A 23,846-nucleotide genomic window follows, 5' to 3' on the forward strand; every position below is an offset into this window, starting at 1 on the left:
GCAGGGCGGCATGCCCGAGATGGCCACCAGGGGACGCTGCTGGGGCTCGGAGGGCGCTGTGGGGTGGCACCTCTGCAGACTATCCAGGCCTTGGGGCAGAGAGCAGAGCCAGGCCCCCTAGCTCTGTCCCCAACTCTGTCCCAGCCCTGTCCCCAGCCCTGTCCCAGCTCTGTCCCCAGCTTTGTCCCTAGCTCTGTCCCCGCCTCCCCCCCTGCATGCCCACCTACACCCGGGGTGGCAGCCTGACGCCACAGGTTCTTCATTGATACGTTTCTGCACCTCCAGCCAATCGTCCCCCCGCCCCCATCCCTGACCTCAGCCTCCCGTTCCTCCTGTGACCGTGTTGGGCTGACTCACGTCCAAGGACTCTTGTGGCTCTGATTTGGGGCAAGTCTAGGAGACTCTGGGGTAGTCCTGCCCCACTCTACCGGCATGGAATGAGAAGGCTGCTCTGTGAGTTAAGCATTTTTCCCTTAAAAAAAAAAAAAAGACGTCTTCCTAATGGGACACGTATCCATCCATTCTTTTTCTATGTGTTTTTATTGTGGGCTCATCCATCCATTCCAGAGGCGGTCACCGAGCACCTACTCCGTGCCACCACTGGCTTGGTGCCAGCGGTGCCGAGATGCCCTGTGATCGATGGAAAGAAGTGTGAGCTTCTTCCTGGACTCGACTGTGCCCTGTGCTCCATGTGAGGCGTGGGACCCTGTCTCCGAGGCTCAGTTTCTCCTCCGTGAAATGGGGCAGCAGCACAAAGCTCCCCCACGTGCTGGAGGCTCCACCTCGCTGATGCCTGCTGGGGTTGGCACACACGGTCTCCGAGTCACCCCTGGTCCCCTCCTCTCGGGGACCGCTCACCCCTCGGAGTCGTGTGCACCTCTTCCCTCACCTCTGCCAAACCCATGGAAAGCATCGCCCTGGCCCAGAAGCCCCCATCTTGGTCCCCATATAGGCCTTTTAGGACCAAGCTTTAAAAATATACGTACACAGACAGGGTCCCTGTGTGTTCTCCACGCCAAGCCATCATTACAGCCACGGAGCAGCTCACACGTGACCCTTGCCAGGATAAACAGGCACTGGCGCCCCCAGGCGTGCCACGCGGAGACCTGCCCTCCTCCCTGCCAGCTGCCCCCAGGCCCCCAGGGAAGGGAGGTGGCTGGGCTGGGCGTGGAGCCGCTTCTCTGGAAAGGTGCCTCCGAGGCTCTAGGACGGCTCCCTGCAGCCCTCACCCCGCTGACCAGACGGGCAGGAGAGCCGCCTGCCAGCCGGCCGGACTCAGTCTTGGGGAAAAGTGCCTCCTGAAGGGACTCAGAGACGTCCCCTGCGGCAGCTAATAGAGCTGCACACTCCTGCTGGGTCTGGGTGGGGGAGGGCCCGTGGGCTCTGGGGCGAGGACCCCCCAGGGTCCAGATCGGGGGGGCCGGTAGCCTGCGGGGTCAGAGCTCTGGGGTTTTCTCCGTTGCTTTGCTGTCATCTCCGTGGATCTGTGACTCTCCCACGGGTTGTGCCTTTTTTTTTTTTAAATAAATTTATTTATTTATTTATTTATTTATTTATTTATGGCTGTGTTGGGTCTTTGTTTCTGTGCGAGGGCTTTCTCCAGTTGTGGCGAGCAGGGACCACTCTTCATCGCGGTGCGCGGGCCTTTCACTGTCGCGGCCTCTCTTGTTGCGGAGCACAGGCTCCAGACGCGCAGGCTCAGTAGTTGTGGCTCACGGGCCTAGTTGCTCCGCGGCATGTGGGATCTTCCCAGACCAGGGCTCGAACCCGTGTCCCCTGCTTTGGCAGGCAGACTCCCAACCACTGCGCCACCAGGGAAGCCCTGGGTTGTGCCTTTGATGGACGCAATGGGGGATCTGCCTGCATTCAGTGACTGTGGGTCCCAGGTCCCGGATAAGCCGTGGAGCAGGATGGACTCTGGTGTCTGCTGCATTGAGGCTCCCTGGATGGATTGGTGGAGGGAAGGGGAAAGTCCCTGAGTCTTTTCACGCTCAGCACCCTCAGGCTTTCGGATGCTTCCGCTCCGGGAAGGCGATGGGGCACATTTCTGTCTGCCGTGGTGGAGTCTCCTCTGTCCAGGCTAAAGTCCTGCCTGGAAACCAAGGCTGGGTTCCATGACCCAGATCGTGCGGGGTCTGCAGTGGGGCTGCACCCACACACCCTCACCTGGGCTCACACCGCTGGCCTGGGGTCTGGATGCCCTGTACTCAGCCCGTGCCCCGGAAGATAGCTGCTCACTGCCCCCCGCCCGCCGGCGTTTCGGGGGCTCTGGACAAACCATCCCCTGGACCCCAGCGGCAGACGCTCCCAGCCTGGGGCTGGCTCACACCAGCTCCCAGAGCCAACCCTCAGCCCCTCCCCCTGACTCTGGGGTCAGCGACATCACGTTGGCAGCCTCACAGCGGGGCATTTATACCCCAGAAACTGGCCAGCACTACCCATTTGGGCATCCCCACCTCCGAGAGCCAGTTGTTAAACATTTACCAACACATCTCCAGAGACGGGGTTTCAGGCAGACCTTCCGGCTGACCCTGACCATGGGGGCCTGGGCCGGGGCCTCTGCTGGGAGAAGCGGGGCCCCCCAAAGTGACACCAGGCTGGGGTGGTCTCGCGGGGCTCTGGGAGGGCATTGAAGGCCGGTGCCTGCAGCCCCCGTCCAGGGCCGGGACGTCGGGACTCCAGGGCATGTCCAGGGCCCTTAGGAAGGCCTGAGAGGCAGACCCTCGTGCCCCCGGGACCGGTCCCCTGGGGATATGGTCACCTGCAACCTCCCGGCCCAGCAGTGAGTCCTCTACACTCATCCAGCTTCTCTTCTCCCCACTCTAGATCCGGAGTCCCAGAGAAAGAGGACGGTGCAGAATGTCCTGGATCTACGACAGAACCTGGAGGAGACCATGTCCAGCCTGCGAGGGTCCCAGGTGACACACAGGTGAGAGCCAGCTGCCCCCTTTCTCCCATTGTTGGGTGCAGGGCCTGCGACCTTGGCTCGAGCGTGCGAGGTCGGTGGGCGTCCGAGCAGTGCGCTCAGCCCCCGGGGCCACGTCCATGTGTCCACAGGAGGAGCGTGGCCTTGCCGAGTGTCTGCTCCTGCTGGAGACTTAGGTTTCGTTTCATTAAGTTGGAGCATCGCTGGAAGGGGGATGGGAAGCAGGAGCCACCACGAGGCTCAGGCAGTGATCTCCCACGTCCATGTCCCTGCTGGCTGCCCGGCTCCTCGTGGTCACAGGGGTTATTAACTACCCTTCTCTTCCTGTTCTGAAGCTTCCATGTGCCCTTCCCGACACCCAGCATCCTTCCTGCCCTTCAGCCGGTGGCCAGCACGGTGGCCCAGGTTCCATACCACGCAGACCCCCTCCACCTGCCCCCCGCGAGCCTCGCAGCCCCCGCCAGGACCCCGTCCGCAGCATCTCCCTGCCCGGTGTCCTGGCCTCAGTCTCTGCCATGACTCAGAATTTCCCGCGCTGGCTCCTTGGGCTGCCTGGATGAGCTCATGCTGTCAGCTCCAAGGGGGACAGAGGGCCGGGCTACACCCTGGGGGGTAGAGAGCAAACAGCCAGGATTGAGAAATCCTGGGGGGTGTGGAGCAGGAAGGTGGAGAAGGGGCCTGGAAGCCAGTTCCTCCCCATCTCCTGGGGTTGGAAAATGAGAGCAAAGTTGGGATCTAGGGGCAGTGCGAAAAGGGCCTTTCTTAGCCCAAGTGTGTGGCCAAGTCATATGAAGACCAACTTTACATACCTCCAGTGACAGAGAACTCATTACCTCTCAGCCATCCCTTCCTTGTGGGGTTGCTGTGACTATGAAGTGGAGCTGAAGTCTGGCCTCAGTGGCTCCCACCCATCGGCTCCCGTTCCCCTGCTGAGACGCCCTTCTCCTTCCTTCCCACACTCTTTCCCCAGCCCCAGCCCATCTGGACACGCAGCCCTTTGCTCCCAGACATCTAAAATATTTTACATGATGAAGCAAAGCCTCTTCTCTCTGGGGTTACCTCTGCTCGGGCCAGCAGGACCCCGACTAGTGATGAAAGGGATGTGATCAGGGAGGGCTGAGAAAAAAAGTGGATGGTGGGGCTCCGGGAGGCCCTGGGACTCAGGTCCCTCTACATCTGTGTCCAGCCTCCAGCCCTCCCAGCCCTCCCAGCCCTGGGCAGAACCCAAGTGGGACAGGGGTCTGGCTTGGCTTGGCTCACCATTTTAAGGACCCAGTGGATGAAATGTTGAACGTCCTCCTTCCCCCCAGACAGGGAAGTTGTTGGAACAGTGCTAAGCACCAAATCACCCGCCAGCCCCATCCCAAAGAAGGCAGCAAGAGCTCCGTTCCTGAGAGGGTCACACCCCAGATGACTCAGCCAGAGGGAAAGGGCAGCCGCAGCAGCCCCGGCCCCCTGTTCCCCTGCCTCTGAGCCCCCAGCCCCCCAGCCTCCCTGTGCCCCGACCTCTGAGCCCCCAGCCCCCCAAGTTAAGGCACCTTGACCCCAGGCAGGCTCTGCTGCTTTCTGCTTGGGGGCAGAGTGGGAAGAGGGAGGCCAGAAGCCTTTTGCATAAAGTTGACTGGTGTGTGGGCAGCGCCTCGGGCCTCTGGCTTCTGTCTCCCTTTATGGGAAAAGAACCAAGAGCCCTGAAGCTGGTTTTTCTGTTTACTGTGGACCCAGAGCCACTTCCTGTCTTAGGCTTTGGTTTATATTATTCCTGGTTCACACTTTGATAGCCAAAACAATGATTCCCTGAATTTTTACGGCTCTTTTACTTATTAAAGTGCTTTCCATCAATCAGCCCTTCCCTCGGCCCTGGGAGTGGACGGGATGTGTACACACGCCCTGAGTTAGAGAAGGTGCAGCGGGAGGCTCTGGAGAAGGGGTCACGTGCCAGAGTCGCACGAGCCGATCAGGGTGGCTTCTGCGTCCAGCGAGCTGAGAGCCCGGCCGGCTGAGTGCAGGACAAACACAGGCTCTGTCCTGGAGGAGCTTACAGTCCAATGAGTGTGTCCAGCAAGGTTATTTTCACCCTGCAGCTCACAGGCTGCCTCTAGATTCAGTTCCTTTTCCGAAACCTGTCTTCTTATCCTACTTCCTCTATTTCCCTGGCTTGTTCCCCCGCAAGGAGAGAGTCTGGGTCGGAGGGCTGCGGCCGGAGAGGAAGTGAAACTCCCCCCTCAACCCGCTCCAGGCCCACCATGCCCTCCACCCCAAAAAAAGTCCTCCCCAGAGAGAAGCAAGACTGAAGGGCGGGATCCAGGACTGGAAATCAAGGACCCAAGTCTGAGCTAGAATTTCGGCCACCGACTCAGAGGTGTCTGGAGGTGTGTTTGGGGATAGAGGGGAGCAGTGAGGTCAAGGCCGCGAGCCGGGAACAGAACCGAGGGACCTGGCGCTCGGCACACCCACACGCGATGCTAGTTTTGCTACAAAATGGGCTCCCCTGAAGCTCTCCATCGTCCCGTCACCAGGGCCGTCGTTGTCCTCTTCCTTCCGCTCCTCGTCTCCTTGTCATGGTCAGCTCGTTTTTACTAAGCCCCTACTTGCTGCACAAGGCCCGGTACTGGGTCTCACTTAAAGAACTCGCCTGCATGTCCGTCCTGGGCTCACCCCCGCCCATGCGGTCTTGAGTGCCAAGCACCCGCCAGGGCGTGCAGAGGGCAACCCGCCGCGGTGAGCGAGGCAGGCCACACACAAACCACCCCCCCCCCGCCCGCCCAGGACCACAAGCGCCCAGGGAACTGCCGTTCTCCCTGAGGTCCGAGTCACTAGAAAGGGAAAGTACCCAGGGTACCACACACAGGACAGACAGGAAGCCCCAAGGGGAGAAGCTGGGTGTGGACCAGGCCAGGAAGCCTGGTCACTGATTTCCCTGCCCATCCCGGTCCCCTGCTCACCCACAGGACTCTGCAGGGACCACCATCAGGGTCAAGGCCCATACAGCTCCCTCCAGTTTTTGATCAAAAAATAAAACCCTGTTTTCTCAGGATTGACAGAGACAATTTTGGAGGATTTTGTTATTTTCAAGGAACTTTACAAAAACAAGAATAGAAAAATCAGTGTCTCACTCCATCTGACCCCCTAGAGTGACTAAGAAATGGATGTGTTTGCAGATTAAAGATTCCTGAGCTCTGTAACTCAGCTTTCCTTTGACGCCCAGCTTTCTTGGCCCACAGATCCCATCTCATTTATTCAACCCTGTCTGGCTCTACTTAGGCCAAGCCACTGAGACCCCACCTGTGGTTGATTTGGGCTGGCACCACCGCTAGGCTTGGGGGGGGATGTGGGTCTCTGCCTGTCCAAGCAGCCACCTTGGCCCCTGACGGAGAGAGGCATCTCCTTCCCCAGCTCCAGACCCCCTGGGCTCAGGCCATCTAGCACTGACCTGCTTCCCTGGCCTGGCCGAGCAGGGCCTGAGGCTTCACCTGCTCTGTCCATTTTCCCACGTTCTCCCGTCTGTCCAGCTAAGGCCGCTCTGTCCTCTGGTGAGGTTCTGCTGCTTCTCCCGATGCCCATGCCTTGGCTGGGGCTAGTCTTTCGGGGACCTGCTGCACATCTCAGGTTCCCAGAGGTTTTCCTACACGCTCCACACCCCACTCCTGACTTTGCTGTCTCTGGTTTGGGAAGCAACTAGCCCTGAGTCCACTAACAGAAAAGAGGTGCTGGACTCCCCGAACAAAATGAATGATCGAGGCCTTCCACTCTCAGGTGACTCCCCCAGGTCTCGTGGGCCCCTTCCCATTCATTGCACACCTTCTGTATGCCAGGCACTGTGTTAGGTCTTTACAACTCTATATGTGATAAAGTAGCTATTATAGTTTTATCCCCATTTGACAGATGAGGAGATGGAGGCTTGGCAAGGTTGATGACTTGCCCCGGCCCCCTGACTAATAAATAGTAGAAAAGGATTCAAACCCAGGTCATATTATAAAATCTGTGCCCTTACCGTGTACGGGATTCCCTCCCTAGCGCTCACCGGCCTCTTCCTTTGACAACCTGAGCTGACACACCTCAGGGCAACATACACCCTAAGAGGCCTCCCGGAGGCCCAGGAGCTCGGGCAGGGGGGCAGAGGCGGGAGGGCGGGAGAGTGGAGGGAGGCATTACAGCCGCCCGAGGACGGGCCTCAGAACGCTGGACTGGAGAGTAACCAGTGCCCTTCCGCCCGCCCAGCTCCCTGGAGATGACCTGCTACGACAGCGACGACGCCAACCCCCGCAGCGTGTCCAGCCTGTCCAACCGCTCGTCGCCCCTCTCCTGGCGCTACGGCCAGTCCAGCCCGCGGCTGCAGGCCGGGGACGCGCCGTCGGTGGGCGGCAGCTGCCGCTCGGAGGGGCCACCCTCCTGGTACATGCACGGAGAGCGCGCGCACTACGCGCACACCATGCCCATGCGCTCCCCCAGCAAGCTTGGCCACATCTCGCGCCTGGAGCTGGTCGAGTCGCTGGACTCGGACGACGTGGACCTCAAGTCCGGCTACATGAGCGACAGCGACCTCATGGGCAAGACGATGACGGAGGACGACGACATCACCACCGGGTAGGAGCGGCCCGTGGGCAGCTGGGGGGAGGACAGTCCAGCGCGCGGACGCCAGAAGGGCGGATGGACCCCAGGGAGGGTGAGGGGACCACGGACAGCGCAGCGCGTGGCTCCCATAAGGGTGGATGGACTTCGCTCCAGGGAAGGAAGCTGTGCTGTGACAAGAAGCCAGTGGGGGGCCTCGTGTGGGCGGTAGCAAGGCTGCTGAGGTTGAGCAGGGTGTGGGGGGGGCGACGTCTGAGGAGCTGATTGGTCAGCGAAGGTGCCCCCTCATTGGCCCCTGCGGCTGTCATTCTGTGGCAGCCCCGCCCTCCACCTGGTCTCCACCCCCGACCCGCTGGTGGTCCCGGCCCTGGAGGATCCCTGTGCTGCTCACGTCCACGTGGGACGGCCTGACCTCCCTATTTGAGAGTCAGGGTGACAGGGCCCGTTTCCCTCGAGGGACTACTGGGAAGAGAGGCCGAGGGTGTGTGTTGGGAGTGCTGGAGAGCAGAGCGCAGAACTAGCTCTGCTTCCAACGCCGGGTCCCGAGCCCTGTCCCCACCCCACCCTGGCCCCCTTTCTCCTCCTCTGGTTTCTTCCTTTGCAAACCTCTGCCAGCGCTGCAACTTTCGAGTCTGACCCAGACTCGGAACCCTTCCGTCAAACCCATCTTTCCCATCTTCCTCTTCTCATCTTTTTCTGCCCCATAGGCAGGGTTGGGTTTTTGGAGCACCTTGCAGGGGGTTGGGTTTGGGGAGCAGCTTGCGGGGGTGGAGCAGCTTGCCGGGGGTGGAGCAGCTTGCGGGGGGGTGGGCAGTCTGGGACATGAGGGGAGAGGACAGGAAGAAAGAATTGCTAGGGACTTCAGGGTCCAAGAGCTGAGACCAGAGCACTGCACAGCTTCTGGAAGCTCTCAGGCGTCTCCGGCTGGCTCTACCTCCACTCGCCCTTCTTGGTTTGCTGGGCCCTCCCAGGGACCACACGGGTAGCCACAGTGCCCCTCCCCACCCCCCTCGGAACTACCTCTCCCCAGTAAACAGCTCGAACTGGAAGGGAGTGGAAGGTAGCTGAGCTCCAGGCTGTCCACTTCTCCCCACCCCAGGGATGTACTGGGAGGACCGGACCTGGCAGGGCCTGTGCTGATGACAGGCTGCTTTGGAGCAAAACAACTGACTCATGAATGGGGTTGTTTACTTCTTGTAAGCCCCAGGGGCCGGCCCACCTCTTGCTCAGATCCGCCAGCATGGGGCTGGGGCCGGAGACAGTTGTCCAGCTCCTCGTGGGTGCAGAGGCTGTGCTAGGTGGAGGAGAGCCTGGCGTCTGGTGCTGCTCTGCACAGCCTCTGCCCCAGGAAGCCCTTCTCCTCCTCTGAGGAAGTGTTGGGTTCCTGCCCTCTGACATCGCCCAGCTGGACAGGGCAGAGAGCTCCCACGTCCAGGACTCTGCCTTTGGAGAGACCCTAGTCTGAAGCAGGTGGTGGGACCTCTGGCACCTAACCAGCTGTGAGCTTGGGCAAGTCACTTAAGCTCTCTAGGCTTCGGTTTGTCTATCTGCCCAGTGCAGATAACAGTAGAACTTATCTCAGGGTGATGATAAGGGTAAAATGCATTAATTACGTAAAGTGCTTGGGATAATTCCTGGCTCTTTGTAAATGCTCAATCCTTGTTAGTTTATTTTTATTGCTATTATTAATGTTACTTATTGTTAAAATCACCTTCTAAAGGAGTGGGGGGGACTCCTGCCCTCTGAGGGTCCCAGGCTTGCCCTCAGGGACTGGGCAGTGCAGCAGAGCCCCATCAGAATCGGCAGCAAGGACAGATGTAGCAGCAGCTGGCCAATCCTGGGGACATAGATTCAGGGGTGTGTGGGTATGGAGTGCTGAGCGGGGGAGCCAGGAAGGACGCCCTTTACCCAGCCTCTAGCACCTTTTCTTTGTCCTCTTCCCTCTGGACAGTGTGTGTGCTCCTGAATCAGTGCAAAAGCAGAGTTCACTAGACTGGCATGGATGGGACCTTCCTCCCCTGTGCACTCATGCCCGTCAGCCCTGGGGAAGCGTGGGGTTCGCAGGGAATACAGAACAGAGTGGCGATACCCACAAAGTGGACCTCACTGCAAACTGCAGTGCTGGTGCCAAGATAATTTCACATGAGTTTTTACGGTCGGTCTGCAATTAGCAGCAACTCTCAACGAGCCAGTTCTAAGGGGGCTCCGGTGTTAACATCCCCGCCAGGAGTGTCAGCCCACCCACACGTCAATGCCCTTGAGCAGTCAGAGTTGAGGGGAATCCATTTATAATCCCCAGTAATTTTAATATAACCAATCACTCCTCATTTATGTGTTTTCACAGTTAAGTGTCGTGTTTTTCCACTTAAAAAGACCTAGGGCATCCTAGGTTCCAGCAAACCTGAGCCACACTTGCCCAGCCCCTTTCTGGTCCTCCCTCTCCCACTGTGGTTTCCATCCAGGTTTTGTAACTTAGAAAACGTCCTGCTCCTAAGAAAATTGCTTTTCCTACTCATAAAACAGGCAGGGCTATTCCCTTCTCACCTACCAGTGACACCCCATCCTTCCCCGTTGGCCACTGCCCATGACCATTCACTTCCCGACTCTCAGAAGTCTCAGCACTGGGCGAGCAGGACAGGTGAGGCTCGCCGCTGGGCTTTCGCTCCCTCCCTCCCCCCGACCCCAGCCGACACAGTCACAGGCCACCCAGGTGAGACGTGGAGGATGACAGTGACCCCGAGGCTTTCTCAGTGCCCTCCGTCCAGCCCCTGCTGGGGGATCGTCCACCTGGGGCTCTTCCCAAGCCCGTGTTCAGTCCGGAATCAGCCCTCCCCGCTCCATCCAAACGCCTGGCCGTTTCCCGGGTTGCCCATCTGGGTGAGCTCAGGGAAGGCAGATTCTTCAAACTGAAGCTCAACAAACCAGGACGAGGAAGGGAATGCAGCTGCTAAAACCATCATATACTTGAAGTTATATATTTAAACAATTGTGGTAAAATATGGTTTTATATGTGGCTAATGTCTTAACTGCTTTTAAGTTTAAGAGTTCAGTGGCGGTAACTACATTCACATTGCTGTGTCACCATCACCGACGTTCATCTCCAGAACTGTTTTCATCTTCCCAAACTGAAACTCTGCACCCGTTAAACACTGACTCCCCAGCGCCCTCTCCAGCCCCCCACCCGACCCTTCCTCTTTCTGTCTCTATGAGCTTGACTATTCTAGGGACCTCACAGAACTGGAAATCACACAGTATTTGTCTATTTCTGACTGGCTTATTTCACTCAGCATCATGTCCTCAAGATTCATCCATGTGATAGCAGTCGGAATTTCCTTCCCTTTTAGGGCCAAATAATATTCCATTGTATATATAGACCACAGTTTGTCTATCCATTTACCCATCGATATACATTTGGGTTGCTTGCTATGAACATGGGTGTACAAATATCTCCTCAAGAAGCTGCTTTCAATTCTTTTGGGTGTATTCTCAGCAGTGGAATTGCTGGATCATATGGTAGTTCTATTTTTAATTTTTTCGAGGAACCACATACAGTTTTCCAGAGTGGCCGCACCATTTTCCATCCCCACCTGCAGTGCATGAGGGCTGCCTTTTCTCCACATTCTCGTCAACACTTGTTATTTTCCATATGTTTGTTTTCTTAATAACAGCCATCATGATGGGTATGAAGTGGTTTTAATCTGCATTTCCCTAATGACTAGAGATGCTGAACATCTTTTCATGTGTTTATTAGCCATTCATATGTCTTCTTTGGAGAAATATCTATTCAAGTCCTTTGTCCATTTTTTAATCAGGTTGTTTGGTTGTTGTGGTTAAGTTGTAGGAGTTCTTTATATATTCTGGGTATTAATCCCTTATCAGACATATGATTTGCACATATTTTCTCCCATTCTGTGGGTTGCCTTTTCATTCTGTTGATGGTGCCCTTTAATGCGCAAAAGTTTTTCATTTCAATCAAGTCTAGTTTATCTCTTGTTTCTTTTGTTGCCTACACTGTAGGTGTCATAGCCAAGAAATGATTGCCAAATCCAATGTCATGAACCTTTTCCCCAATGTTTTTCTCCAAGAGTTTTATAGCTGCTGAGGCTTTTTTTTTTTTTTCAGTTTTTAAAAAAAATTTATGTAATTAATTAATTTATTTATTTTTGGCTGCGTTGGGTCTTTGTTGCTGCGCGCAGGCTTTCTCTAGTTGCGGCGAGCGGGGGCTACTCTTCATTGCGGTGTGTGGGCTTCTCATTGTGGTGGCTTCTTTTATTGTGGAGCATGGGCTCTAGGTGCACGGGCCTCAGTAGTTGTGGCACACGGGCTTCAGTAGCTGTGGCTCGCGGGCTCTAGAGCGCATGCTCAGTAGTTGTGGTGCATGGGCTTAGTTGCTCCGCGGCATGTGGGATCTTCCCGGACCAGGGCTCGAACCCCTGTCCCCTGCATTGGGAGGCGGATTCTTAACCACTGCGCCACCAGGGAAGCCCGCTGCTGGGGCTTTTTAAAAATACAAATTCCAAGTCTCATGCCCGGCCTACCTCTTCTACCTCAGGAAGCCGTATTTTTCTGACGCTTCTCAGTGATTTGGGGGCTAGTCTGTCTTCCCATAAAGTTAACAAATCTTCTTCATAGTAACCCCGACAGCACCTTTCAGCTTTGATTTGGGTGGGCACAGTACCAGGGGGGCTTACTCCACTCCAAATAGCATAAGATTACAAGAAAGCGTTTAAGTATTCACCTGAAATCTGCTTCACTTCTGCCTATTGATTCAAATGTTGTCATCTGAGAAAAACAGACTAGGTGGAAGTCTTCGTCCAAACATCTCAACATGTTCTTCATGATGGTTCAGACAGTCTCTTCTCTACAAAAGAAGGAGTCCCCAACTCATTTCAGTACTTCCTGAAATGACCCAGTTTTCCAGATCCCACCTGTCCTCGTTACCCTCCTCTGGAAGCTCTCAGGTTGTCAACGATCCCCTTAAAATTTGGCACCTGGACTGATCTGCCCGGTCCTGGCAGGGTGACATCCAGAGCCCGACCCCGTGGCCAGCATCGGCTTGGCTGCCGGCTGTCCTAGGTGGCAGCTCAGGACATCTTTACCTCCTGAAAAGAGAAAAGGAATTTGTTTTTTTCTAAAAATAGGAAGGTCTGGAATTTAATCTAAAGAAGGAGATGAGTTCCACAGCCATCTGCACACGCCTGGCCCCCAGTGTTGGGGTGGGAGGTGGGGAGGCTGCACCTACAGAGGTGAGTGTGGGCTCCGGCGGGGGGGGCGTGCGTACGGGGCTGCGTGTGCCCTCCAGCCCCTCCCTCCTTTGACTTGGACGTGCCTCTCACTGCCTCCACTTCCGTCTGTGTAAGTGGTGGTCTGGGTGGGCAGGAGCCCCAGCTGCGTCCCCAGCAGTGGTGCCGTCACACCCTCCCGGGGGCGTCCTTCACCTGGTGTAGAGTAGTCTCTGCAGCCCTGGCAGGACCGCTGTCGGGCGACCTCGACCAAGGGCCGCAGAGCTGTAGACAGAGCCCTGCGCGTGTGCCGGGGGACAGCGGGGCTCCACCGTCAGGTGGTCCCCGCTCCGCGTGGCGGCTGGCTGCTCCTGTCCTGTCCCTCTTCGTCCCCTCCTTCCCCAGCCTGTCCTCTTAAGCCGTGCTCAGGAGCTCGGGAACAGATGGGATTCGTTTCCCCCTTGGTGCTGAAGTGTCCTGACGTTGAAAAATGTCAAATAAAATAAACTGTAGGCCCCGGTCTCCTCCCAGGCTGGCTTTTTGCTCCCAGAGGCAGGAGCCCAAGCCTTAAAGAAACCCTCCCGCCTTGCTGAGTGGCCTGGGCCTGGGCAGCCCCCTCCTGAGAAGGAACGTCACTCACTGGGCTCCAGGTGGCTGATCCCAAGATGCCAAACCCCACCCCGTTTAGGGACAGAATCCTCCTGCGAGGGGCACTGGGTTTGTAGGGTTTGTACGGAGAGAGGAGGACTCTGGAATGTGAGTGGGCAGGGAGAAGAGTCTTCCTCCCCTGCCCCTGTCTCCTCTGTTTCCTGGCAGGCATTCCACCCCGTGGGCGGCTGGACCAGGCCGGGCTTTTGCCCGTGGAACACAAGGATTGGGGCAGAGGGGTAGGGGGCCATCCTGGGGAGGACCCGGCATTCAAGTTCAGGAAGGAATCGGTTCCTGCCCTTGAAGGGCTTCACATCTAAAAGGGAGGAGGATGCCTGCTGTATCCATGGCAGCAGCAGAAGTGAGGTGTAGCTGACGCAGACAGTGGCTGTTGCCTCTTTGGGGGTAACATCTAACGATGACCTGCAGCTTCATGCACGTGGCCTCCGCTGCCCTTCTCTGGGTGCAGGGGAAGGAGCATCTGAGCATCCGGGGCTCCCTCCTGAGCCCCCCTCTAGCTCGCTGTGTGGCACTAAGCAAGTCCCCAGCCCCTCTGAGTCTCAGTTTGCTCATTTGTAAAAAGGTCATCGTTTGTGCCTTGGGAGGATCAAGTGGAAAAGAGTAAGAGTGCTCTAAAAAGTATGAGGAACTGTCGGTTTGAAATATTTATTCTGGTTTCAACTTACGGTTCTGTTCATTTAACTGATGGCCTCTGTCTTAATTAGGGGCTGTTAGAGTATCCACATAAGATTTCTTCAACTTGACAGATGAGTTCACAGAGTTTGGGCTTTGACTCTGTTGAGGGGGGTGATCTTGTTTTGCTTGTTTACAGTGTCTTGATGTTCTTTCTGTCCTGTGGTGCAGAGTTAAATGAACCGGCCTTTGCGCACAGGCTTGCCAACATGGCGCGCCAGGACTGGCGGGGTTGCAGAGTGGTGTGGAGTACAGCTCGCGGCTAGACAGAGCCCTGGCTCTTCACCTGAGCTCTGTGTGTCACTGTGGGTGCCTGCTCTCCCTCTGCCTGAGTTCCCTTGTCTAGAAAAAGCAGAGAGTGGTGGTGCCCTAGTCTGTAAGGCTGGTGCGAGCACCGAATTAGTGAGCATGTTTACTTTGTATATAAGAAGTGTTAGATGTTAGCCCTTTGGTGACTGACGGTAGCAAGCTGGTGGCCCTAAGCTGTCACACGCACCTTCTGAGAGATAAGACAGTATTTGGAAAAGTGTGTGTTAACCTTCATGCTTGAACGTGATGTTGCTGAGCCTCACTGGGAGGGTGACAAACTAAGTGGTTTACCAAGCAGGATGGCGGCGTCCTGACCCACTTCTGCCTGTTCATGCAGTGCTATCGTGTGGCAAAGGGTGCCCCTGTGTGGCTTGGAGACCCCCGGCCACGGGTCCAGCGTGTGGCTGTGCAGTGTAGCCAGACTAATTGCACACAGGACCGCACAAGTGACCATGGTTCCTTTCCCGCCGTGACCCGGCTAACGGGGCTGCCTGTACCTCACTCAAACACGCGTGTCGTACATGAAGTGTGTCCTGGGATGGAGTCCCCAGAAGCAGACCTCGAGACAAGGATTTGTGTGCAAGTGGTTTATATGGGAGGTGATTCCAGAAAGCACTGATGGGGGTGGGGAAGTGGGTCGGGGAGAGAAGGAAGCCAGTGCAGGATGCGTTCTGTGCGGGTCACTGTTGAGGTCAGCTGGGCTTGGGGGTTCTGGGGGATTATATGCCCACCCAGAGGGCCAGGAAGCCCGGATATTTATCTTTTGACTCCCAGTCGTTATTGGCTGAGGGTGGCTCCCAGGGGCATTGCATCCTGGTGTTTTCTCCTGCTCCACACAGGCTGGGAGTCACAGGTGCCTGCAGAGCGGCTGTGTCTGTGTTTACGGAAACAGTAACTGCAGAGGGGACACAGGTGGGATACAAGGGGCATCAATTATAAAGAGGGAAGATGGGAAGGGAGGAGGCCGTGGAGTCAGATTCCTGGTCTGTTGGGAGGCAGGGGGTGGCTTCGGAGAGCCAATGGCTGTCGAAACACCCTTAACTCCTAAAACAGAATAGTGAAAGCATTGCTGAGAGTGTGTGGGGTTAATCGGGATCACAGGGTCTGTTCAAACCCAACAGGGTCGCTGGAAGGTTGGAGTAAGCCAGGTATTCCAGAGGCGCAGCTGGATGTGTGCTGGTTGCCAAGGCAACGGATGCAGGCAGAGGAGGGGCCCCTCTGGTGTGTCCTAGTAACCTACAATTGAGCTGCCGGGTTTTCCCCGAGTTTGATGATATACAAGCTGGTTGACAGTCAAGACGGATAAGGGCTGCGGAAGCCGTTGAGACGGGTCTGGCACTTGCCCACCAGTCCTGCCCGCCCGCCTGCCTGTCCACTTGTCTCTTCTCCGTCATCGTTGGCCTTCTCCTTTCCCCGCACACCTTATGTTCTGGGATGAGCCAGCTGGGCTCGTGGAGTGCTGGAAATTCCATGCAATCTGATATTACAGGAAGAGCCCAAGTTTGGAGTGGGCTCAGATCCCAGCTCTGAGGCTTTGGGGAGGCTGTGTGTCCATTCTGGCGGGGCTGGTCAAACGGGAATAGGGTCGTCGTGAGGATGTTATGGAGTATATTGTAATAACGTGCTAGGTATACAGCAGGTGCTCAGCAAGTGTTACCTCCCTCCCTTCTCTCGGTCGGCGCCTAGAAAACCAATGCTCTGAAGGTCTGAAGGCCGTCTGCAGAGGGGGACTTTCCCGGCTGGGGGGTTGGGGGGTGATACCTAGTCGCTCACTTGTCCTTGCCCGGTTCCTCCCGCCACCCCTGCTGGAAGCCTCCCCAAATTCACCCCATTGCAGTGTGACTGCTACCCGACTCGGGGTCGTCCTGGAACTTGTGTTTGTGCTGTAGTAACTTGTGCTTTTATAATTCTCTAACAATTGCACGGCACATGTGGTTTACAAAACACTTACGTGGCACTGTCTTATTTAATCTTAACAGCTCTGTGAATCAGGTATTCTTTTCCCCAGTTTACAAGCGAGGAAAGTGGAACTCGGCTTCACTGGCTGGCCGGGAGCTCATAACTTAAAAGCGGCAGCACGGGAGCAGAGCCAGGCGTCTCGGACACCTGCCCTCCCCACGCCCTCCCCGTCCCGTGCTCACTCCAGCTCGCTCGCTGCCTCCATTTGTGTGTAGCATGTGTGCCCCTAGGCTTGGGGGCGGGGGTCACAGGCCTTACTGCCGCCGCAGAAGGAGCTCCCCTCAACACCCAGCAGGCCATGCTGTTGGAGGCCCCCTCTCCGAAGGCCCCTAAGTGGTTGCTCCGTCTTCAAGGATAGGGTCCTGCTTTGCAGACCACACAGCAGCCACAGCCGGGAGCTCGGGGCAAGGGCAGGAGGAGCAACGCACGCCCCATGAATACAGGCTCTGTTGACTGTGGCTCAAAGGCTGAGCTGTCCCAGGATGCTCGCGAGAGGCCAGCTCTGGCCTCTGGGCTATCACGTGTCTCTGGCCAGGCAGCAAAGGACCATTCACTGCGGCTGAAGAAAGGCCAGCAGGCCAGGCTGGGCACCCACCCGCTGAGCTGTGCACGGGCTGCCCCAGAGAGGCTGCGGGACTGAGTTGCTATTGCCCGTACGCTGGGGCCGTGATGGAGCTAGCACAGGCGGATGCATTAAGGTCTGGCTTTGGAAAGCAGGCAGAGCGAGTCAGGCCCTGAGAGGCCGCAGGCAGGCGCTATGGTAGAGGCAGACCAGGGCTCACGGATCTGCAGGTCAGGGTCACGGACAGACGGGTGGACAAGCCGATGCCGGGGCTGGTGCGGGCGGTAAACAGAGCCAGTGCGCGGGACGTGCTGCCAGGGGTGGGGGCGGGGAGAGCCACCCAGACACATGTGTGACGGGCGGGATACAAAGAGGCTGTGTGCACGCCGGCTTCCCTGGCAGAGGGCAGGGCGTGCGCCAGCCAGCCAGGCCGGAGAGCGTCCGAGAGGCGGAGGGACCAGTGTCTCACCAGCCCGCCTGCTCTGCCCGCCTCGGCCGGCTCGTATTAAGAGGGGTCCAGGGAGTTCCCCGGTGGTCCAGTGGGGAAGATTCTGCGCTCCCAGTGCAGGAGGCACGGGTTCGATCCCTGGTCGGGGAACTAGACGCCCCCATGCATTCCGCAGCTAAGAGTCAGCATGCCGCAACTAAGACCCGGCGCAGCCAAATAAGTAAATAAATATCAGGAGGGGTCTGCCCTGTGCCCTGTCCCTTCCCTCTCGTGGGGCGTCTCCAGCCAGACCCGGGCACACGTCTCCACCGTGGCTGCTGCCCTCTGCTCCTGACCGCCCGGCCCCGTGCAGCCCCTTTCCTGTCCCCTCTTCTCACTGGCCACCCCCCTCTCAGCCGCTCAGTCTTCCTCGTCTGGCTTCTGTCTCGGCCCCTGTGGGTCTGATGACAAGGGGCAGTTCAGGAGCGATGCCGTCTCCGTGGACAGAGCCCGGTGGTGGCACTTCCGGCAGCAGGGGCTCCCAGGACGCAGCTTTCTGCCGCGTATCATTAGGGGAGGAGGCACAGCTATCACCTGCCCGTCACCGTCGCCCTCTGAGCGGCAAGCCCCTGCAGCCACCCTATGCCTGTCCCCACCTTTCCTCGCACGGTCCCCGTGTGAGGTCCTGCCCTTCCCAGCTCCGAGCCGTCGCCCCTGCGGTCTGGGTGGCAGCAGCAGTCCCGTCCCTGTGGCTCCTCAAGTCCCGGTGGTTAGTTTCCTGTTCTTGAGACATAGGCCGGCGCCATCGATGGGGCACTCCAGAGTCCGACTGCCCCGGATTTATCCTCGGTTTGCCGCTATTGCCTGCATGACCCTGGATAAGTGACTTAGCCTCACCGTGTGAAAGGAAAGGGGATGACGGTGCCCACCTCATGGTGCTTATTCACATGGTCAGTAAGTACTTCTAGAGACCTGCTGTACAGACACTTGGGGGTCCAGCAGGAGAAAAAGTCATCATTCTTAAACTCATATACAAAAGAGAGAAGGCAAGCAAGCCAACAAGGTGAATACGTGGTAGATCAGGTGGTGCTGTGCGCCATAAAGGAAGACGAAGCAGGGTGAGGGACAGAGTGGTGGGCGGGGGCTGTTGGGGAGCGTGGTCAGGGAAAACTCTCCAGTAATTGATGCCCAGAAGAGCATGGGCAAAGACCCTGGGGCAAGAATGGGCACGTGTTCAGGGAAATGCAGGGAGGTCCGTGTGGCTGAAGCAGAATAAACAAGACAGATGGTGATCAGAAATGAGGTCAGGGTGTAGCCAGGGGCCAGGTAGTACAGGTGAGGGGCAGCTACAGGCAGCTTCCAGGCAGAGGAGCGATGAGATCCGACGCGTGTTGCAAAGGCTGTGCCTGGCTGCTGTGAGGGGGCAGCGAAAGGAAGCTGCTGGGATCGTCTGGGCGGGGCGGGGTGGGGCGGGAGGCAGAGACTGGAGCTCCAGCTCCGGAACGGGGAACCTGGGTCAGCGGGCGCTTCGGCCAACCTGAAATCACTGCGCTGTCCTCGGGGGTCTCACACTCATACACACACTCACACGCACACTCGCGTCTGCCCAGGGGCAGCTAAGGGTCCGGCAGGCCCTGTGGAGGGCGGGCAGCCTCCTGCTGTCTCCATTCCCACCGCCCCATCTGTCCTGCGCTCTCAGAACCACACAGAGACGCTGAGGCTTGGGAGGATGTGAAACAGTTGCCCACTGTGTGCGATCTGGCGGGACGCCGCCTCTCCCAGCTGCGGGGTGGCAGGGAAGGCAGGCCTCCTCAGAGGTTGTGTAAATATTTGGGAAGCAGGCACACAGCTGGGAGTGGGACCCCCTCCTCCAGCTGGCTAGTTTGCTGCCCCAGGGACATCTCAGCAGGACCTGGGGCTGGGCTTTGGGACACCCCGCCACGCATGCATCTGCCCTCCAGGCCCGACCCACACTCTCCCACCCACCCTCTACTGTTCCCTCGGAGCCCAGGCTGCCCTGGGGAGGGAGTTGGAAAGAAGTGGCAGCACCGCCCCGGAGTCAGGCGGCCTGGGTCTGCAGAAGGGCCGCCCTTCCTCAGCCCACCTTCCCTCCCCGTGAACATCTGGGCGCCGAGCCAGAGGAGCTCTAAGGCTGTTTTGGTTCTGACGTTCCAGATCTCCAGCCATGAGAAGTGCGTCTGTGCGGGGCTCAGGCACAGCCCTGATGGGTCCAGAGCGGAGAGAGCTCGCCAGGGTCACGCACAGGGAGCCCTTGAAGGCCCGGGCCTCCCTGAGAGGCCAAGAAGTCCACCGGGGATCCGACAGTCCCTGGCCTGGGACCCACGTCATCACGGCTCCCATGCCTGTGGCCAGAACACCTAAGGCCACGCTCTCAGCCTTCCTGAGCTTGAATGTCCTAAAGCAAGTGGAGAGTGGACCAACACCTGCCTCACCCTAGATCGCTAGGTTGTCTGAGAATGAAATCCTATTTTATGATGTGAACGTGCTACCCAGAGGCCGGGAATGATTTTTATAGATTTCTTCTATCAAGGTCACAACAGATGATTCCCCAGAATTCAGTGGGGTCATTGGGGGACCCGGGGGTAGGTTTGTAAAAGCTGGGATTAGAGATGTGGTGAGGTCATTCCCCACGGACAGCATGAGGCCCCACCAGTGTGGACACCGGCCAACTCACCGCCCCCCGCCCCCCCCCAGCATTCTGGTCTGATTCTCTCTCATCACCCCTCTCTGTGTGGTGAAATGCTCTTTGTTCTGTCTGCCCAGATGCTACCAGCTCGGTACGCGCGGCCAGGACACGCAGGAGTCTCCGGGCCCAGCTTCCCCCGTGGGCCGAGGGGGCTCGTCTGCTGGCCAAGACTTGTGCAGGGGCAGAGGCTTTCCTACCTAAGGGAGGGAACAGCCTCGTAACTGAGGGGAAAGAGGGGAGTAGGCATCGGTCCAGAGACAGAGCCTGCCCTGGTACCTAGTCTTCCGAGGGGTCTCACTTCCCCGGCTCAGCAGGAATCAGGGGTGCGGTCAGGCCCCAGACAGGTGAAACGGGAACTCAGACCACATGGCACTTCCTGGCAAGTCTTTCTCTTCCTTTCTTGCCTCTAATCAGCCCCGTCTGCCTTGAGACTGTTGTTAGGGAGACGACCAGGGCCTCCCACAGTCTCCTCGGATGTCTCTGTTGGAAACGGAACACTGGTCCAGAGCCCTGGGGACTGAGATCCAAGGTGTGTGTGGCGAGGGGTGGGGGAGGGAATCAGGCTGAGAGATGCATGCGTGTTAGTCTGGGCCCCGCCCTGTGCTTTGGACATTTCCTGGCCTCCCTGTGCCTCAGTTTCCCCCTTGTAAAGAGCCACTCTGCCGGGCCTGGCACAGGGGACACACACGATCTTGGCTCCTGAGGGCTCTGTGAAGAGGAGCACAGAGGAGGCTGTCTGAGATGGCCGGGCCTTTTTCCTCTCTGGCTGGGTTTTCTTTCTGGCAAAGAGCCTACCTCTCAGCTCCCTCTCAGCAGGTGTCTCCCCCTTCACCCTGCCGCAGGCTACAACTCTGCAGCCTGGGACCCAGAAAGAAGAGCTCAGTCACCCCTGTGTGCCCCTCCCTGTGCTCAAAACAGCTGGGCCACCGCCCCGCATACTCGGCCACACCCCCGTGATGGGCGAGGTCGGGGCTGCTGACAGGAGAGGCTGAGGTTTCCTGTCTTCACAGAAGCTCCCACACGGCCCTGCTGTCCAGTTACCCACACGTGCCTTGACCTGGTGGCTGAGAAGAGCAGGTGCTAATTTGCATGCTATTTATTTAAGGAGCAGAGTCTCCAGCGACCCTGTCCTTACCCTGTGCAAGCCTCTGCCAAGCAGGAGAGTGGGTCCCAAGGTGGAGGAAGGTAGGGTCTCCGTGCAGCCCAGCTTCCTCCTTGAGAAGGAAAGAGGAACTTATGGAGGGAAACCTCAGACTCTTTTGGGTTCTGACAGGAACCAGTTCCAAGGAGGAGGGGGTTTACAGATCCTCCAGCCCAGAATCCTCTCAGCAGGGGACTCAGAAATCTGGGACCCGTCCCCTGGGCTGAGCTGCTGGCTGACTTGCTCTCTTTCTGGCCAGTTCCCCCATCGCTCTTGGGGGTGAAATGCAGGGAGGGGAAGGCTGCAGGGAGGGTGGGCGGCGGCTGGGTGTGACGCAGGGGGAGAGGCCCACAGCTCAGCAGGGCTGTGAAGGCGCGTCATGGTGTGTGTGTGGCGGGCAGGGGGGGAGGGGGGAGCGGACGTCTCAGTTCCCTGCACAAAAGTCTCTAGTCCTCCGAGTAAACCCCTGTGCCTTACCCCCTTCAGGCCTCCCCTCCCTCCCTCCAGGCTCTGCCCAGAAAGCCACAAAGGAGGAAACCTGATGGAAAACGCACAGCTAGATCTAGAGAAAAACATCCCCTGCTGGTGACATTCCTCTGGCTGAGACAAAGTCATTTTACCCGGGATTCCATGCTGGCTGAGGCTAAAGAGAATCCCTCACGGTGCACGTCCCGTCCCGTGTAAGCTGTTCCCCAGATGACCCAGGCGGGCCCCAGCGCAGAGAATCCATCCCGCTCACCCTCCATTTAGGCTGGTGGTGAGGATGGGGTGCAGGGAAGTTACAGAAGAGCCCGGGTGGGGCCTGGCCCGGGGCCGTGAGGTGGGAGGTGCTGCTGCAGAGCCTGCCTCGCTCGGATTCCCCCCAGAGCGGCTCAGCCTGGACCCCGGTGCACCTTTCCTGAATCTCACCACCCACACCACTCAGAGAGAGGAAAGGGAATGGAAATCGATTCCCCCCCATGCTAGGGGGTCGCCTGACGGCTCGGTGCTGGGATCACTGCAGCTCTTTACTCCCCTTTGGGCTGAAAGCATATCTGGAAAACTTGGCCGCAGTATATGCACCCCCAGAAACAGACCTCTCCCCAACTCAGACTGTTCAGGGATCTGGGACAGAGCTCCCTCTGAGACGTCTCCCACCCTCCAGAGCGGCGGTTCACCCCTTAGAGCTGCAGCCCCAGGTCGGTGGCGCTGGGCACTCAGAGGACTAGAGCCAGGCGGGCTTTCAGGGAGAAGGGCCATCCTCGGGATTCAGAGCAGCGTCCACACCTCCCTGAAGGCGGGGAGTGCGGAGGGGCTCTGCAGAAGTGTGACTCTCCTCTGCCTTAACAAGCGGGCCGCCGAAGTTCGGAGATGAGAGGCCTAGGGGAACACGCTGGCCTGGGTCTCTGCGTGGGGCTGTCACACACGCTGCCCAAACCCAGAGATACTGCTGCTCTGTGGTTCAACATCATCGCAGCTCAGGCCTTCGGGCCTTTAAAAAAATACCATCGCTGGCGTTGTTTCTGTTGCTTTAAGAAATTGCGGATGTAATCTGTCCATATCTAAGACACAGTCTTTCCCCTTTGCCCGGGTCACTTTGGGGTTGGGAGCGACCTTACACACTCAGCCCCTCCCAGGAGCAGGGATGGGCTGGAAGAAGGTGGGGGCAGCAGTGCAGCCCCCGTGCAGACCCTTCCTCTGCAACAGGGGGGTTAAGTTACCAGGAATTCCCTGAGGGGAGAGGCGCTCTGTGGGAGAGCCCTCCCACTGATCCCACTTTTTTTCTTACTCTGCACTAAAATCTTTACATCTTGGGATCCTTTTCTTCCTGATCAGTCAACTGAAAATGCCTCCTAGATGCAGGCACAGACCCTTGCGTGGTGTGACCTGTTCTTTCTCCCCACAATCAGCCCCAACGTGCACGCCTCCCTCCCCACCCCCCCGCTGGAGGAAGGTTAGCCCCGCCCCCGTCAGTGGTCAGCACGTTTCAGGAGGTCGCCCACCCTGTAAGGAGGACAGCTCCTGAGCAGCCTCTGGCTCTTGCACCCCGTCTGCCCTTCACCCCCTCGGCACCCCCCGCCGACCTTGTTGCAGGCGCTGTACTGATCCCGGGCTCTTACTTGGTCTGATTTAAAAGCCTGGAAACGGGCCAGGAGGGAGCTGGGAGGAAACTCTCCGGGGAGGGTCCAGCTTCCCCGACCCGTGCCCACCAGTGCACGCGGGCCCCCTGTCCCCAGAGACCTGGGATGCCCACACGCGTCTGCCCGCGTAGCCCGAGGAAGAGCCCGGGTCGACCCGCGGCGGGGGGTCGGGGGGGGGTGGCCCGCAGCCGGCGTTGGGGTGGGGGCGGGGGGGGGGATGTGCCCCGCAGCCGGCGCCCTGGGGGGGTTAAACCGCAGCCGGCGTCGGGGAGGGGGAGGGGGATGTGACCCGCAGCCTGCGTCCGGGTCTAGACCCGCAGCCGCCCGGCGGAGACCGAGGCCCCGGCCGCCGCGCACCTCCCGGCCCCCGGGCCCCGGAACGGCCGCGCCGCGGCGGCTCTTTGTCTACCTGCTCCGGGCGTTAAAGGGTCCGCTCGCAGTCGGGGCTCGGGACCCGAGGCGGCGACGGGAAGTGGGGCTCTGTCTCTTTAAGTGCAGCTGGAGCGGTGAGTCGGGCGGGCGGGGGGAGGAGGGAGCGAGGGGCGAGGGCTGGTCCCGGGTCT

The 23,846-nt window shown here is 58.3% G+C and overlaps 1 protein-coding gene across 8 annotated transcripts in view; it reads left to right on the forward strand.

Moving 5' to 3' along the window:
- The window catches only part of NAV1 (neuron navigator 1), a 211,078-nt gene that overhangs the window by 125,659 nt on the left and 61,573 nt on the right, over window positions 1-23,846 (forward strand). For all 8 annotated transcript variants that reach the window (XM_036850675.1, XM_036850718.1, XM_036850728.1 and 5 more), the window contains 2 exons: window positions 2,827-2,929; window positions 7,145-7,510. In XM_036850675.1, the coding sequence (XP_036706570.1) occupies window positions 2,827-2,929; window positions 7,145-7,510 (469 nt within the window). The remainder of the gene's footprint in view (window positions 1-2,826; window positions 2,930-7,144; window positions 7,511-23,846) is intronic.

This window comes from Balaenoptera musculus, chromosome 1 (genome assembly GCF_009873245.2).
Source record: "Balaenoptera musculus isolate JJ_BM4_2016_0621 chromosome 1, mBalMus1.pri.v3, whole genome shotgun sequence".
NCBI lineage: Eukaryota > Metazoa > Chordata > Mammalia > Artiodactyla > Balaenopteridae > Balaenoptera > Balaenoptera musculus.